Source organism: Saccopteryx bilineata, chromosome 1 (genome assembly GCF_036850765.1).
Source record: "Saccopteryx bilineata isolate mSacBil1 chromosome 1, mSacBil1_pri_phased_curated, whole genome shotgun sequence".
In the NCBI taxonomy this organism is placed as follows: Eukaryota; Metazoa; Chordata; class Mammalia; order Chiroptera; family Emballonuridae; genus Saccopteryx; species Saccopteryx bilineata.
In genome coordinates, this window is record NC_089490.1 from 128,736,154 (window position 1) to 128,751,906 (window position 15,753).

Below are 15,753 nucleotides of genomic sequence, written 5' to 3' on the forward strand. Positions count from 1 at the left end.
AGTCGAATCAAGGATGCCTGATGCACGTAGAGCTTGGACTCTACTGGGACAATATTGCAGTCCTCATGTCTGGAGACTGTATGAGTGAGAACATCACACTCATACCTTGACTCCAGGGCTAGCCCTTTTTCTTTACTCTTCTTAAAGTCTTCAGGAGAGAAAGCCCTTGGCTTCTCCCAGCCGCACTGCCTCAGGGCAACATGGTCTTCCTCCAGGTGGCCTCTCTTTACCCTTTCGAAATCTCTCCATTTTCTGGTGTCTTAAGTTAGAAGCAATGAGTAATAGCTCTTGACTACCACTTCTGCCAAGGCTTAACATGAAACACATATCACATGCTATGAATTGCAAATGAAGTTTATTGTGCAGACACCAAGACCACAGCACTTTAGATGCAGAGCCAGCGAAACAGGCTATGTACACAGAAACATGTTTCCCTGGGGGCACTGCCAGGGGAAAGGCATAGGCTTTGAAATGGAGTTCTCAACAGAATACTTGTGGGGGTAGGGGTAAGGAGCATCAAATGGGCAGTGCAAGGAGGGGGCGAGAATGGGGGCTCCGCTAGAAGCACAAACCTAGGCAATGTGGATTCTTCCCCAGGGACAGAAAGTGTCACTGGCTTCAACAAATTTATTTGGGGAGGAGATATTTCAAAAACTCTATTTAAGCATCCCTTTCCCCAAAAATGCTATCAGAGGTGGATGACAAGGTTTGATTTGCTGTCCATTATATGTACAGAGACAAGCTTCTATATTCTGGAGTGGAAGGGTCAAGAGCAGGACTCATCTTTATCTAAAAGAGGTCACGTTGGAACCGTAACCTTCACCAGAGCCAGAACCAACCTTCTGAGATCTAGAACCTCCCCCTCCTGATTTAGAGCCACCTCCTGAGCCATATTCTCCTCTAGAGCCAGAGCCGCCTCTGGAACCACCACCAGAGCCGTAGCCTCCTCCAGAGCCAGAGCTGCCTCTGGAGCCCCCGCCAGAGCCGTATCCTCCTCCAGAGCCAGAGCCACCTCTGGAGCCCCCGCCAGAGCCGTATCCTCCTCCAGAGCCAGAGCCGCCTCTGGAGCCTCCGCCAGAGCCGTATCCTCCGCCAGAGCCATATCCTCCTCCACCACCACTTCTGGAGCTCGACCCTCTGCTTCCAGAGCTGTATCCTCCTCCTCCTCCTCCTCCTCCTCCTCCTCCAGAACCAGATCCTCTCCCTCCAGAGCCAAAGCCAGCCTTGGATGCCACACTTGAAGAAACAGTGCTGCTTGTCACAGCTGCAGAGAGAGATGGTGTTACCATAAAAAGTTATGACTGCCTCCACCTGCCTCTACCCAACATACTACCCACAGGATAGGACCATACCCCCCACTTACACACAGTCACGTTGCTGCTGAGGTCTCCAGACATCCTGTAAGGGAGAGAAAGAAAATAACTCAAGGCAGAGGACTTAGGTTTGTCATACGTGTTGTTTTACAACTGCCACCTACAAATGTGCAGGTTAGGCTCCAACGTCAGCCACCGAAGCCTGAGAACCGCTGCCAGACCACAGAGAGGGGCTAGCCCCACGTGTCCACACTGCCTGGCATCCCACCCCACCTAAATTTTTTGCTCTGATAAAAATGATTAAAAGGCAAATTCACTTTTGACTTTGCGCTCCGTGTTTGTATTTAAATCTGTCTTAGGAAGTCTGATATTCAGAATCCAAGCCACACGAGAAATTTTGAAATGGAGCTGCACTGTACGTATGAACACTTGGTGCAGAAGGAACTGCAACTCTGCTCAGCCTCCCTGCCCCGCCCTCCTCCGCTTCATCTGGACCCTTTCCCACTCACTGCCTCTTTGAGCTGCGGATAGCAGGCCGGTCCTGGCAGACAGGAACAGAGCAGCGCCTGCGCCAGGCAGCTCCCTCTCTGTCATGCTGGCTCTCTGGTGGCCCAGAGCAGCTTCCCCCCTCCAGATGCACATAGCCAGATTAAATCGCTGGGGTGTTAATAACCTTGACAAAGTTTTCAGACCACATTGGAGAGCAAGGTTCCATTTTGAGGGGTTAGCAAATGGTTCTGTTTATCCCTCTGGAAACCTGCAAAATATTAGGTCTGGTGCCTGCTCTGGGAGAGCCCCCCCCCCCCAGCCAGTCTGCAGGGTCCAGACCACCATCTCCCATTCTAGGTCACAATGTGGAAGGAAAAGGGACTGTGCAACTCACAGATCCAGAAAGCAAAGTTTCAAACGGTCTAGGACTAACCTTTTTTCACAGCATTTTGTTTTTTCTTTCAGAAAAAAACCACAATTAACTTCTTGCTTAGCTAAATTTAACTTACTCTGCCTTGTTAGTCATTCCATATTGACAAATCTGCCGCTGTACAATAATGCTTTATGTCCTGAATCTCTGCTTTGGGGACACAGTGCATTCAGCTCTCAGTCCTCAGAAGGCCCTGCTCCATCCCTGCTTTCCCTGCCTTTGCCTCCAGCCCCCATTCAAAGAGACAAAGGAGGATGAGCCAGGGTCCCCTTTGCCTTCGCAGTGCCCCTCACCGGTACTCCTCGCCCTCCAGCAGCTTGCGGTAGGTGGCGATCTCCACGTCCAGGGCCAGCTTGGTGTTCATGAGCTCCTGGTAGTCGCGCAGCAGCCGGGCCAGATCTTCCCGGGCCTGCTGCAGGGCCTCCTCCAGGTCAATGAGCTTGTTCTTGGCATCTTTGATGGCATGCTCTCCTCTCTGCTCAGCATCTGCAATGGAGTCTTGCACGTTCTTACACTAGGAGAGAAAAAGAAAAGATTTTTGTTTATACAGAATGGAGTCTGCCTGACAGACAGAGGTGTTTAGGATGTGAGAAGCTGACTCACTGGCCCTGGAAGTGCTGGGTTCCCGTGGACTTAATGCAAGCTGCAGACAACTGTACTGAGACTTCCTGTTGTCTCTGGGACATCGTCCTCCCCTGTCACCTTTGACTGGACCCTCATTCTTCCCCTTTGATCTCCACAACCCAGGCTCAGAATCATTATCCCATTTTATAGTTGCAAGTGGAAATATCTGATGTGGACTGCTCCACAAATTCTGTTGTTTCTGGAATAGATTCTCTGCCTCACATCATCTCTTCCAAAGCTAATGTCCAGCCCTATGCCTACTCCCTGAAATACTCACTGCCCCTCCACCACGCAGCTGGCTGGGTTCAGGGCTGTGCCACAGTAGGAAGATATGGCTGCAATCCACAGCAAGTCCAGTGACCTCTTGCTTTATTTGTTATTATTGCCTTTCACTGGCCTAAGCAATCAAAAAGTGGATACATCCCCCCCCACCCCCGCACTACTCCTTGCTTTAGAATGTCTCAGGCTGCTCTAAAAATTGTTGTAATCCTTAAATTATGTTAAGCTCAAGGCATTTGGGATCAACATAAACTAGATTAGAACACTTCAGTTTCTTTCTTTTTTTCTTTCTTCTCTCTCTCTCTGTCTCTCTCTCACACACACACACACACACACACATACACACACACACACACTTGCACATACCTATATACAGCCTCCCACCCCAACCCAAGCCCCACTCAACCAGTGGGGCTGCACCAGTCCTCAGGGCCATGCCCACCTGCTTCTTCACGTGGTCGATCTCCCCTTTCAGTCTCTGAATCATGCGATTCAGCTCACTGATCTCCATCTTGATCTCTTTCATGCTGTCTCCGTGTTTCCCAGCAGTGACCTGGAGCTCCTCATACTATGGGAAGAGGAGGACAGTTGCCACTAGGAGAAAGGTTGGTTTGAGCCAGGGAAAGTCTGATGCTGGTCCAGGGAGGGTCAACCAAGCTGCATGTCATGGCCGTGTTCGTGGGAGGTGGGGGGACCATCTTACAACCCCAAAGGGTCTCAGTGCCAATCTCGATTCAGGGCATTTAGGGTACTGTGGACACTCTGGGGAATGATGCCTGACTTCCATTAGATAAAACACTGCAATCTTATTGTACAGTTTCTGGCTGGTTAGAAGAAGCTGTGGCTCTACCTGAACTCCTAGTACTTGCCTTGCTCTGGTACAGGGCTTCGGCTTCAGCCTTGCTTTTATGGGCAATCTCTTCATACTGGCTCTGGACCTCAGCAATGATGCTCTCCAGGTCCAGGTTGCGGTTGTTGTCCATGGACAGGATGACATTGGTGTCCGTGATAGTCTGGTGTGCCTGGGACAGCTCCTGCAACATATGGGATGTCTGGCCATAGCTTCCCTACCCAGTGAGGAGGAACCCCTTCCCTGGTGTTTGGGAAACACACAGTCTCAGACTCAGCATCCAATTCATGGGGTTTGAAGTGTTGTAACCACCATCCTCAAACCCCTGCCAAGGTTGTCCTGAGAATTGTGGGAGAGGGGTCTGTATTTGCGAGCCTCCTAGATAACAGCCTTCACCGTTCACGCAGTTTTCCTTAGTGCCTCAAATTTTACTTCCTGTTTCAGAAGTCATATATATGCACTCAGGTAGGGAGCAGAGAAGGATATTATGATATATTTGACCTCCGAAGCATATTGGACATAAAAATGGGAACAGGACAGCCCTCTTCCTAATGGGAGCCGGACATTTGGGGTCTGGAGTAAGGGAAAGTTGTCCTAGTGTTTTGTGAGCCTTGTGTTCTCTGACTTCAGATGAGAACGTTTCTCTCCTCCAAGACCTACACCATAGAAGCCCCATAGTGGCCTGGAATGATGGCAAGTTGAAGTCAACCAGTCTGTAAACCCCACCTATACCATCTTTTCACCAGTTGGGAAAGGGTATCCTTTGGTGGGAAGAGTGGGAAGAAAGGTTCTAGCAGTCTCCTTACCGCATCAAAGAGGACTTTCATGAACTCAAGTTCCTGGTTTAGCACGTCTACCTTGGACTGCAGCTCCACCTTGGCCATATAGGTATTGTCCACATCCTGGAAGAAAGGTAAGGAGCCTCTGGTGAAACAGATGTTCCCCATTCACTCTCCAACCTTTCAGCTTTCTGGGTATGGAACCCACCCTCTCTCTATACTCTACTCCACCCATTCTTCTTAGCTGTTCTCCAACATCTCAGTCACCTGCAGATGAGCCATGCCCCCACGGGACCTCATTGAGCATGGAGTCCACTATGTGCCTCTCCTGAGGGCTCCATGCCCAAGTTCATTGCTCACGTCCCTGACACCATCAGAGCTCTAATGAGACCAAACTTTGTCAACTATTCTCTCATTCTTGCTTGAGACATAATAGCCTCTGTGGTTTTTAATGGTCCTCAACAATTCCATCCAGTCTGTCCATTCTAACCCCTCCTGAATTCCTCTGGATTTTATACCAAAGCCTTTGTAAGAACCAGGCTGAAAACCTAGTCTTTTGCCTTTTAGTTTTAACCTTTGTCAGCACACTCAACAGCCTCTTCAAGCAGGCATTCTAAGGGAAGTCCCATTCCTTCCTCAGCTCTTTAGAAGAATTAAGTGCTCTTTGCGTTTGCATCATTCATGATCCAATGTAGGTTTTAAGTAGGTTGTTGATGGAAAAGTTTCTAGAAAATTGCACAACATCGTTGAAAATTGTCTCCAGGAACTTTAACTACAGAGAGACTTTTATTTCCAAGAGAACCTGAGATAAACACGCCTCCCTGCATTGCCTGGCCCTGCTCTTCTCATGCAGAGTTGTTCCCCCAGCCTGTCTGGCTGAAGACAACAGACCTCAGAAGCACCTTCATTCCCACACCAGCCATGCCGTGCTCCTGCTCACCTTTTTAAGTGTCACAAAATCATTCTCAGCAGCTGTGCGCTTGTTGATTTCATCCTCATATCTGTTGGGACCCAGAAGAGATAACTGTTAAATTAATTCTACTTGTTTACTTTTTTCTTTTCCTTTTTCTAGTGGGTTCACCAAAAACATCCTATTCTATTAAGCACTCTTTAATTGTCTAAACTGAAACTATGATATCCTAAATGAGGATGGTTCCCTATAAATTAACTCTCAAACATGTAAAAGAGATCATTTCTAAAGCCCTGAATGGTTCCCTCACAAATAATTGACAAAGACCCCTCTCCTCTTTATCATCACAAATGCAGTTGGGAGATGAGTGGCTTGCTGGGGGAATGATCAGATGGATCAGATCAATATTTATCTCCATTCAGTGTTTACTCTGCCACATACTTCTTCTTATATTCCTCAACAAGGTCCTGCATGTTGTTCAGCTCCGAATCTTGGGATGTCCTTTCTGCAGAGAGTGAATCCACATATTTCTTCAGCTGACCAATGTACGCCTGAAAGATGGGGTCCAGGTTGGTGGAACGGGTGCTGACATTCATCTGCTGCAGCAGCTCCCATTTGGTCTGCAACACCTGGTTCTGCTGCTCCAGGAACCGCACCTGCCGTAACCAGATGGAGAGGACGTGAACTCTGGGTTGCCCCACATCAGGACCTAGAGAAGTCTACATGGCTTTGTGTTCTGGAGCTGGACGCCGGATCACATTAGACAGAGCTTAGGCGCTCCCTGCCTCCACAATGGGCAAGGTTTACAGACTCCTGATATTACACCCAGCATTCTCCGTGCACAGAAATCTTTTTCCTACTTCAGAATTTATTTGCAGCTGCTCCCAAGACTGCAGGTCATTTCTCTCCTCATCCTAGTTGAATTCTCGGCAAAGGTCCCATAAATTCTGGGGGAAAACCAGAAGCAGGCAGCCACTGGCACTGTTCCTAAGAGTGATGAATGTGAGAGCACTGGAAGGCAGGGCTCCTCAGTCTGGTTTTTAAGAGCCTTGTAAATTCCACAGACAGGTTCAACTGCTTTGAAATATAAGAAAACCCTATAACATTCCCAAGTGGCACCAATGAAGACTTTATGGGTCACAAAACTGAGAATGTTTCTCTTCAAGTCAGGAATTTCATTCATCCCTGTGCAGCTATTTCAGATTCAGCTTTGCAGAATTTAAGAAAGTAGTAACTTCTAGAGAAGGAAAGACAATCTCAGAAGATGTCCTACCAATACCTTCCAGAACCTGCTGTCACATGGTCTGAACCAGTCAGTCTATTATTTATCTATATCACTTTTTCTACAATTTTCAGAATTTTCCATAAACATTATTTATTTAGACAAAAATAATAAAACTAAGAGCACAAATAATTCCTAACTACAGATTGTTATGGAAGAAGTAGCCCACAAAGCCAGCACCTTTCCAATTTGGATATTGCTAACAGCCTAGGATTATATGACTACACGGATGGCTCCTAACAGAAACAAATCTCTGTGGTTTGCTTTTCAATCAGTATGGGGAGTAGGGCATCTTAAGCATCAAATGCAGCCAGCTTCTCATGACTCACCTTATCAATGAAGGTAGCAAATTTGTTGTTGAGAGTTTTGATCTGCTCCCGCTCCTGGGACTTCACATTCTGGATCTCTGGGTCCACTTTCACATTGAGAGGCTGCAGGAGGCTCTGGTTGATGGAGACTTCATGGATGCCACCTCCAGGGAATCCTCCAGGCCCAAAGCCACCAGGACCCCCAAAGCCACCACCACCTCCCATGCGGCCTCCACCAAAGCCGCCTCCTCCAAAACCGCCGCCTCCGAAGCCACTGCCGCCTCCGAAGCCAGCGCCGCCTCCGAAGCCAGCGCCGCCTCCAAAGCCACTGCCGCCTCCGAAGCCACCTCCTCTGCCACCAAATCCAAAGCCACCGGAGCCAAAGCCTCCGCCTCCGCCTCCTCCTCCGGCCACACTAATGGAGATGCTCTTGGTCCCTCCAAGGCCAACAAGACTCCGACTGCCAAAGCCGCCTCCACCAAAGCCCCCTCCGCCACCGCCATGGCGACTCAAGCAGGAAAAGCTGGCACCTGATCTCCGGCTCCCCCCAGTGACCACAGCGGAGCCACTGCTGAAGCCCCGGAATCCTCCTCCACCTCCTCCTCTTCGAGATTTGCACGTGATTTGACAACTCATGATGGCTTTGCCCAGCAAGGAAAGTTGGACGTTTCCGAGAAGAGTTAAGGCTGGAGACTCAACTCTGCTATTGGAAGTCTATCAGGGTCGATTTTTATACTGCCAATGAGGTGTTGGTGTACATGGGTGTGGGCCCACTTATGCATGGGTTTGGTCTGCCTGGAAGCTATTCCTGGTGTGTGATTATCAAGCTAATAGCCATTAAAAATCTACAATCAGCTCCATCCCAGAACTTGCTTTGATTGCAAACTTCTCTTGTTTATCTGGGCATCTGTCATGCAATTTGATTTTTGTAAAATCATCAAAAGAGAAGATCAGTATGTGGGTTTCTCAATCTGGAAAAGGACCTTCTGCAGAATGCTGCTCCCTGCCCTGGTCCAACCCAAGGGAGGCCTGCTGACTTGAGCCTGAGCAAGCTTGCCACCCCAGTTCAGCTGATGAGGGAGATAGCAGCTTTAGAGACTGTGGAAGCCCCTCAGTACCAGCCTTAGAGTTCTCCTTGAGTTTTCCTCTGCCCCAGGAATCTGTCCTTAACAAGTGCCTTTGCGTGTGCTGTGGGGAAATAGGTATCCTCTTACAGAAAGAAGTTGACCTAGGACACTGAAAAAGAGTTGTCATTCTTCAAAATATCTTGACTTTTTCATCCCCATGCTGCAGCAGGAATGCACAAAAGCCAGGCATTGATGAGAGGAGAATTTTTTTCCCTGTAACCAGAATTTTTTATAACCATCAATTTTGTCAATTTTCTACATGAAAACCAGAAGATGAGAGGATTAAGGAAAGTTCTTCTTCTGGGTCTATCTGACTCTGGGTACCCAATAAAAGGTTACAATCAAAAGCTTTTCACAATTCTAACATCAAAGTGTTCTTTGATTTAGTCAGTCAGTCGGCATGGTTTGCCCAGTGATTCTGCTAAACAATTAGGAACTTGGGCTCTTCAGTGATACCCAGGGTTGGAATGAATACTAGGAGATCCATCAAGTCCTCAAATGCACAGAGCACCCACACCTGAACTCAATTACAGTTCTTCCTCTGTCCATGTGGCCAAATGTGAGAGAGGCACTATGGAGTACTAGAATTAAATGTAAAGTCAGAAATTCTGGGTTTGAGTCCCAGTTTTGCCTTTTAATTGTAAAACAGTCTCTATTACATTGAATTAAACTTAGTCCTATTTTCTTAGCAATAAAATGAGAAATTCATCTGAAGTGTTTTTGAAACCCATGATGCACAACCCAAATGTTCGGTATCGTTGTTATTTTGGATGAAGCCAAGATGTCTCCTTTTCTTTTCATGTGCTGTGAACTCCATATAGTCACCTAAGTTACAGAACCAGGATTTCTCAGATCCTAGGACAGAGTTAGCACACAATCGTGTAAAAGACATAAGCTTCTATTTTAAGTCCCAGTTTCATTGTATTTTAGTTAAATGACTTTGGATGATAATTCACAATCTTCTGAACTTTAGTGTCCTCACTGATGAAAAGTGAATAGTATGCATAAGAATTGGCTGTTGTAAAAACAGAACAAGGTAATAAACACATATGCTAAGCACAGTTCTTAGTTAACAGCAGAAACTTAGTGTTCTCTACCTTCTCGTACCACTTCCCCAGAGTCTTCAATCCCATTTGTTAACTCAGTGGTGAGGTAACAATAAGTGTAAATAACAGAGAGCTAGTTATTCGAGAGGTTTGATTTGCAATTAAGAGAATGCTGAAGGAAGTAAATCCATGTGTCTCCCTTCTTTATTTTCCCCAATTGAGCTTATATAATCTTAAGTATGCAAATAAATCATAAAGCTGCAAGCTTTGGAGAGAGTCTCAATCCAAAGTCAAATGTGTCATTATCTATAGATATCTAACTACGCCCTAATTGTCCATTACTCCATCATGACTGTGCCGAGGCCATGCCAGCTCTGGGCTGTGGGGGGAGGTAGTCCCTCAAAAAAAGGAATGAACATTTATTGAGCATCTACTGTGTGTTTCAGCACTTTATAATTCTGCTTTCACACGAGGTCTCCCTTTCTGGTCTCTCCGCAGAGCAACTCCCCTTTCTAGACCTATTCGTCAGTTTTTAAAAGTTGAGGTGAAGAGGGAGAAACTCCCTCTTCTCTTGAAATGTGTAGGGTGGAAGAATGCAATGTGAATATTATATAACATTTTATTCCCTTTATTTATTAATATTTATTTATTTTAGCTTTACCTTTTACGTATTTATTGTGCTTGTCTAGATAACATACTCTGTATTCCTTAAGGGAGTGAAATGGAAGTAAAGATGCTTTGTTTGGGCTGTGATTTTGCAGCTGACTTCCACTATGGTCCTCAATTTCTTCATCTATAAAATAGAAATATTTATTCTAAATCCCCACTGTCCCAACAAGGATATTGACCATATTGACCTGTTGGTGTAATGAGTTTTAGCTTTGCTGTCTCAGAACAGAACAGCGCTCCAGCAGGACAAAATTCTTCTTTCAACAAGCTGCCAGAAAACCTAGATCCCTGGATACTTTTCCTCACAGGTTTTCAAAGGCACATTCTTTGGCCAGAGGAGAGAAAAGCAAGATCCCAATGTTAAGCAGAGAGAGATGAAGTGCTTAGCGAGTGAGAAATAAATATGGATGCTGACACCAGATTCTCCAGGTAAGAATTAGTTTCTCCTCCCATCTACCTCCTCAGCAGCGTGACACCGCCCTTACCGCCTCCTCAGGGTCCTCCTTGTGTTACAATAAGCCAGGTCTCCGGATTTGTCCCCAAATTCCTGCCATGCAGAGCCAAGGTCTGCATATTTATCTTTACCCTGAGCCTCTGTCCCCTCAGTGCAGAGCCACCACTCAGGGAACAAGCCTACAATTCAAAAATCACTTTGGGGTTTGGAATGCCAGCTTTCCCTGATGTGGGAATGTAATGTTAGCATGTTTGAGTCTTCACAGTCTGCCATGTACCTGTTTTCTAAAGATTTTTCCTGGACTTTTCTCAGTTTCCCACCTCTCTCCACCTGTATCGGGGATTCCTTCCACAGGCCAATAAGGTAGTCTCTCCTTTCCAAAGGTTTAAAACACCAGCCTAACAGAGCTGCTACGCCCTCAAGCTATCTGATCATATGGCTCCAGAATGGAAACCAAGTGTTTAGATTTCGAATATAAAGCAAAACAAACAACAAACCCTTCGCCTCCAGCTCCTGCTGCTGAGTTCAAGCTGCTCAAGGGACCAACGCCCACAGCATCTAATAACACCAAGAAAGAAGTTCAGAAAGCAGAGAGGATGGCCAGCAACAAGTTGGAATCAAGCTGCCCACAGGCTGGCCTGCAGCAGAAACCTCTGGAGGCAGCTGTGCCTAGTCCCCACACTGCCTGCTAAGCACGGCTCATTCCATCGGAACTGCTCCAGTGCTCTAAGGGAAGGCGAGACAGGAGACTTTCAGGCTCCCAATAGGAATCACTTGCTCAATATCTTCCCCGGGGCTTTTTTTTTTTTAAACAGAGAGAGAGTCAGAGAGAGTGATAGATAGGGACGGACAATAGGAATGAAGAAAGATGAGAAGCATCAATCATTAGTTTTTCGTTGTGACAGCTTAGTTGTTCATTAATTGCTTTCTCATATGTACCTTGACTGTGGGGCTACAGCAGACGGAGTAACCCTTTGCTCAAGCCAGTGACCTTGGATCCAAGCTAGTGAGCTTTGCTCAAACCAGATGAGCCCGCGCTCTAGCTGGCAACCTCAGGGTCTCAAACCTGGGTCCTCCGCATCCCAGTCAGACGCTCTATCCACTGCGCCACTGCCTGGTCAGGCCGGAGCATTTTTTTTTTATAAGTAATATGGTAAAACTGTTCACTCATCCATAGTCCCAGCCCCTGACCCAGTTCCCCATTAAAGCCCTGGGCCTCCCTTCCATTCTTACCTGACATAAACTTTTTAGTTATTTATTTCAATCAATCCCTTTTATTACCAACAATCCAGTGGCTATCAATTTTACAGTGCCTTGGGTAAACTGGTTTTAACTAAGAAACCAGGCTTATGAGCAACCAGGCCCACCCACCATAGGAGATACCCAGCACCCCACTGTGTAGAAGTTCATTTTGGAATGCAGACTCCCAGACTCGTCAGGAAAGCAGGATGTGGCCACTGCTTGGGAACAAGGCAGGCTCCAGAAACAGAGGAGGAATGAGGGCAGGGATACTGCCCAGGGCTCAGCAGGGGATCATCTCATGTTGGTTGACCTAAAGAAGAATAAAGTAATCAAGCAACCAACAAAGGAAACCTCCAGCTTCATGCTTAGCATACACATTAGGTGCTCAGCAAATGTCACTCTTTAGCTCTGTGGGACTCAAAAAGTCCAATGCACTCTTAATTTTCCAGTGGGGCCCCAGCAGCACTGACCCAGGCAATGGGAAGTTACACATCCTAGCTTGGTTCTCCAAGGGATTAACGCACAGTTCCTGTCATGGCTACTGACAGGCCCTGGAGCATGTTCCTTGTTTGCTAAAATGCTCTGTCGCTACTGAAACCACTCTAATGCTGTGCATGTGTGTTCTCACCTACATGTCTGCATACACACAGAGAGAGCCAAAAGGGGTGTGCCATGAAAAGTTCCTGCCATTCCCAGCCCAACCCTTGTTCCAGACACCGATATTCTTACCCTTCCCCATTACTATATAGCCACCCCAACATGGAAAGACAAGACAACCATCAAATAGTCCATCGCATCCTGGTGATTTCAGAAAGATGGGGTCATCATAATTATACCACTATGCCTTCCCCACAGTTCAGAGATTTCCAGGTTTCCCCAGACTTACTGCTGCCCCCTTCTTACCCAGCCCTGCACTCCTGCGGAGCCTTCCTGCTAATCCTAGATGGCACCTCCACATTCAGAGCTGTACTTCACAGTCAGTGCCTCCATCTGGAGACCTGTCATTTCTTCAGCAGCAGCCCCAAACAAGGTGGCCACTGGAAGTCTGATCAGATGCTGGCAGTCTACACTTTCCTCCCACCAGCAGCCTCCAACTCACTCTGCCCCATCACGTAAAGCACCTCCTCATGTGACCTCTGTTTCTGCTCTCATGGCTTCCTATGTTGGGTTGGCTGGGATAATGGTAGGAAGAAGCTAGTGGAGAAATATTGCCCTACAAAAAATGAGAAAGAGAGAGAAAAGTATGAAAATAAATGGAATTTTTAAAGACCAAATAGTTTTTTTTATTTCAAGAGATTCACATTCTTCAGTCTAGCAGCAAAGCTCTTCAAGATGCTTTTGAACCTGCGAGTATTTTGTTTTGGAATGAATGGCCAACAAGCTTCATTCTGGATGAATTGCTTGTTACAGAAATTTTTATCCACCTTCCTCTCAAAATAAAGAAAGGAAAGAAAGAAAGAATGAGAGAAAGAAAGAAAGAAAGAAAGAAAGAAAGAAAGAAAGAGAAAAAGGAAGGAAGGAAGGAAGGAAGGAAGGAAGGAAGGAAGGAAGGAAGGAAGGAAAGGAGAGAGGGAGGGAGGGAGGGAGGGAGGGAGGGAGGGAGGAAGGAAGGAAGGAAGGAAGGAAGGAAGGAAGGAAGGAAGGAAGGAAACTTCAAAACTCTTTTGACAGCGGTTTTTTAACATAAAAAATCATGAGTCTTCCAAACTCTTCTTTAAAAGCCTTTTAAATTCTAAAAAAAAAATAAAAATAAGCAAGTGAAATCATTGTTAATTAAGCAGTGAATGTTATATAGAGCTACTACAGTCATTCATTTAGAATGTATCAAATTTATGACAATCATTTTTATGAAGCATAGGTACACTTTCCTAGCCTATCAGGTGTTCAGAGCAGTGTATGTGTTTCTCTTTGGCATACATTTTTTTTAATAACAGAAGTTGTGTGACACACTGGGAAAAATGTATTGAGTTGTAAAGGTTGAGTCCCTCTGCCAGAACTAACCATATGACCATGGCATGTCACCCCTCTCGCCAGGCCTACCTTTCTGACCTGTAGACTGAGGGGTTTGGAAACCAAGAGGAATAAGAACAGCATTAGATGAGTGATCAGAGAACCTACGTTCTATTGTATTTGCAGCACTGTGACCAATTGACCCCACAGCTTAGGGACAGCTTGCAGCCTTCCTGAGCCTGGGTTTTTCTCATTTGCAAAATGAAGGCAATGCACTACAGATCACACTCTGACCCTGCTTTCATTTATTTCCTCACTGAAGGACAAAGGAAGAAATGGCAGCCACAAGAGGACCCAGGTCTGCTGCTTCTCCTTTTATTCTATTCCTTTCCTTGTTATCAGAGTTCACCAGCAGACCTGAGGACAGGTAGATAACTTCACCTTTTCTTCTTGGGCTCCATGTTAGCCACTAAGAAATTTTTTTTTTTTTTTTTTGCATTTTTCCGAAGCTGGAAACGGGGAGGCAGTCAGACAGACTCCCGCATGCGCCCGACCGGGATCCACCCGGCATGCCCACCAGGGGGCGATGCTCTGCCCATCTGGGGCGTCGCTTTGTTGCATCCAGAGCCATTCTAGCACCTGAGGCAGAGGCCACAGAGCCATCCTCAGCGCCCGGGCCATCTTTGCTCCAATGGAGCCTCGGCTGCAGGAGGGGAAGAGAGAGACAGAGAGGAAGGAGAGGGGGAGGGGGGGGAGAAGCAGATGGGCGCTTCTCCTGTGTGCCCTGGCTGGAAATCGAACCTGGGACTCCTGAATGCCAGGCCGACACTCTACCACTGAGCCAACCGGCCAGGGCCCTACTGAGAAAAATTTTAACAAAAGTTTGTTTGGGTTTTGGGGTGTTTGGGATGTAAAATCTTAGGCTCTCTCTCCTCACTTGGACAGAAGCACCCTTGGTTTTTCTGGCATCTGTCTGAACACCCTGCCTTGTTTAGTGTTGCGTGCTTCAAAGCTCTGTCTCTCCCACAGAGAGCAAGATCCAAAGGTGAGAATGTTGTGGATCCTTTCTAGAAAATCCTTGGGGGTGGAGGTGGACATACAGAGTCTGAGTACACTCCACCTTCCCTTCCAGCCCCCCAAAATCATCACTGAAGCTGACACCTAAACACTAGAGCATATATTCTTATGGCTTCCCGTACCCCCATACTTAAGGTCAGATCCCACACACTCACACCATCTGGTCAGGACCTGCTCCCTGGAGACCCACTAGTACATCCATTGAGTTGGCTCACATCTGCACTTTGCAAGTCCCCAGAGAGCGAGGATGGTGTCTACACTTCTTTCTGTAGGTTTAACTACATGACGTTCACTATCAAGCAGGAATAAGGCTCCTCTGGTCAGAAAGAGAGATGATGGTGAGAGAATTTTATGATGAGAATATGCAGTGGGATTGTGAAGGCAGGTCCATGGCATCGGATCGTGGTTGACATTTTCCTGGGTAGACACTAACCAAGCACAAGCCCTGTCCTCCACAGCCAGCAGAAAGGTTGACCTGGCAGGCCACCCTTGGGACATCTCCCGCATGTTGCTCACTTGGACAGTGGCACAGCATCTGGAGCAGGGGTCCCCAAACTACGGCAGGCCGCATGAGGCCCCCTGAGACCATTTATCCGGCCCCCGCCGCACTTCCGGAAGGGGCACCTCTTTCATTGGTGGTCAGTGAGAGGAGCATAGTTCTCATTGAAATACTGGTCAGTTTGTTGATTTAAATTTACTTGTTCTTTATTTTAAATATTGGATTTGTTCCTGTTTTGTTTTTTTACTTTAAAATAAGATATGTGCAGTGTGCATAGGGATTTGTTCATAGTTTTTTTTTTATAGTCCGGCCCTCCAATGGTCTGAGGGACAGTGAACTGGCCCCCTGTGTAAAAAGTTTGGGGACCCCTGATCTGGAGTTTCTGACCCTGGGAAGGGACAGTCAACTCATTCGGCCTCCTCAGC

The 15,753-nt window shown here is 46.8% G+C and overlaps 1 protein-coding gene across 1 annotated transcript; it reads right to left on the reverse strand.

Annotated features, from left to right (window-relative positions):
• Nucleotides 1-785: 785 nt before the first annotated feature.
• On the reverse strand, nucleotides 786-7,900 carry KRT2 (keratin 2). Its single transcript, XM_066265591.1, has 9 exons — nucleotides 7,286-7,900; nucleotides 6,116-6,330; nucleotides 5,705-5,765; nucleotides 4,792-4,887; nucleotides 4,005-4,169; nucleotides 3,578-3,703; nucleotides 2,526-2,746; nucleotides 1,364-1,398; nucleotides 786-1,264 (listed from the first exon to the last, which is right to left on the reverse strand). Exons 1-9 carry the CDS (start codon nucleotides 7,898-7,900, stop codon nucleotides 786-788), a joined length of 2,013 nt encoding a protein of 670 aa, XP_066121688.1.
• Nucleotides 7,901-15,753: the final 7,853 nt, after the last annotated feature.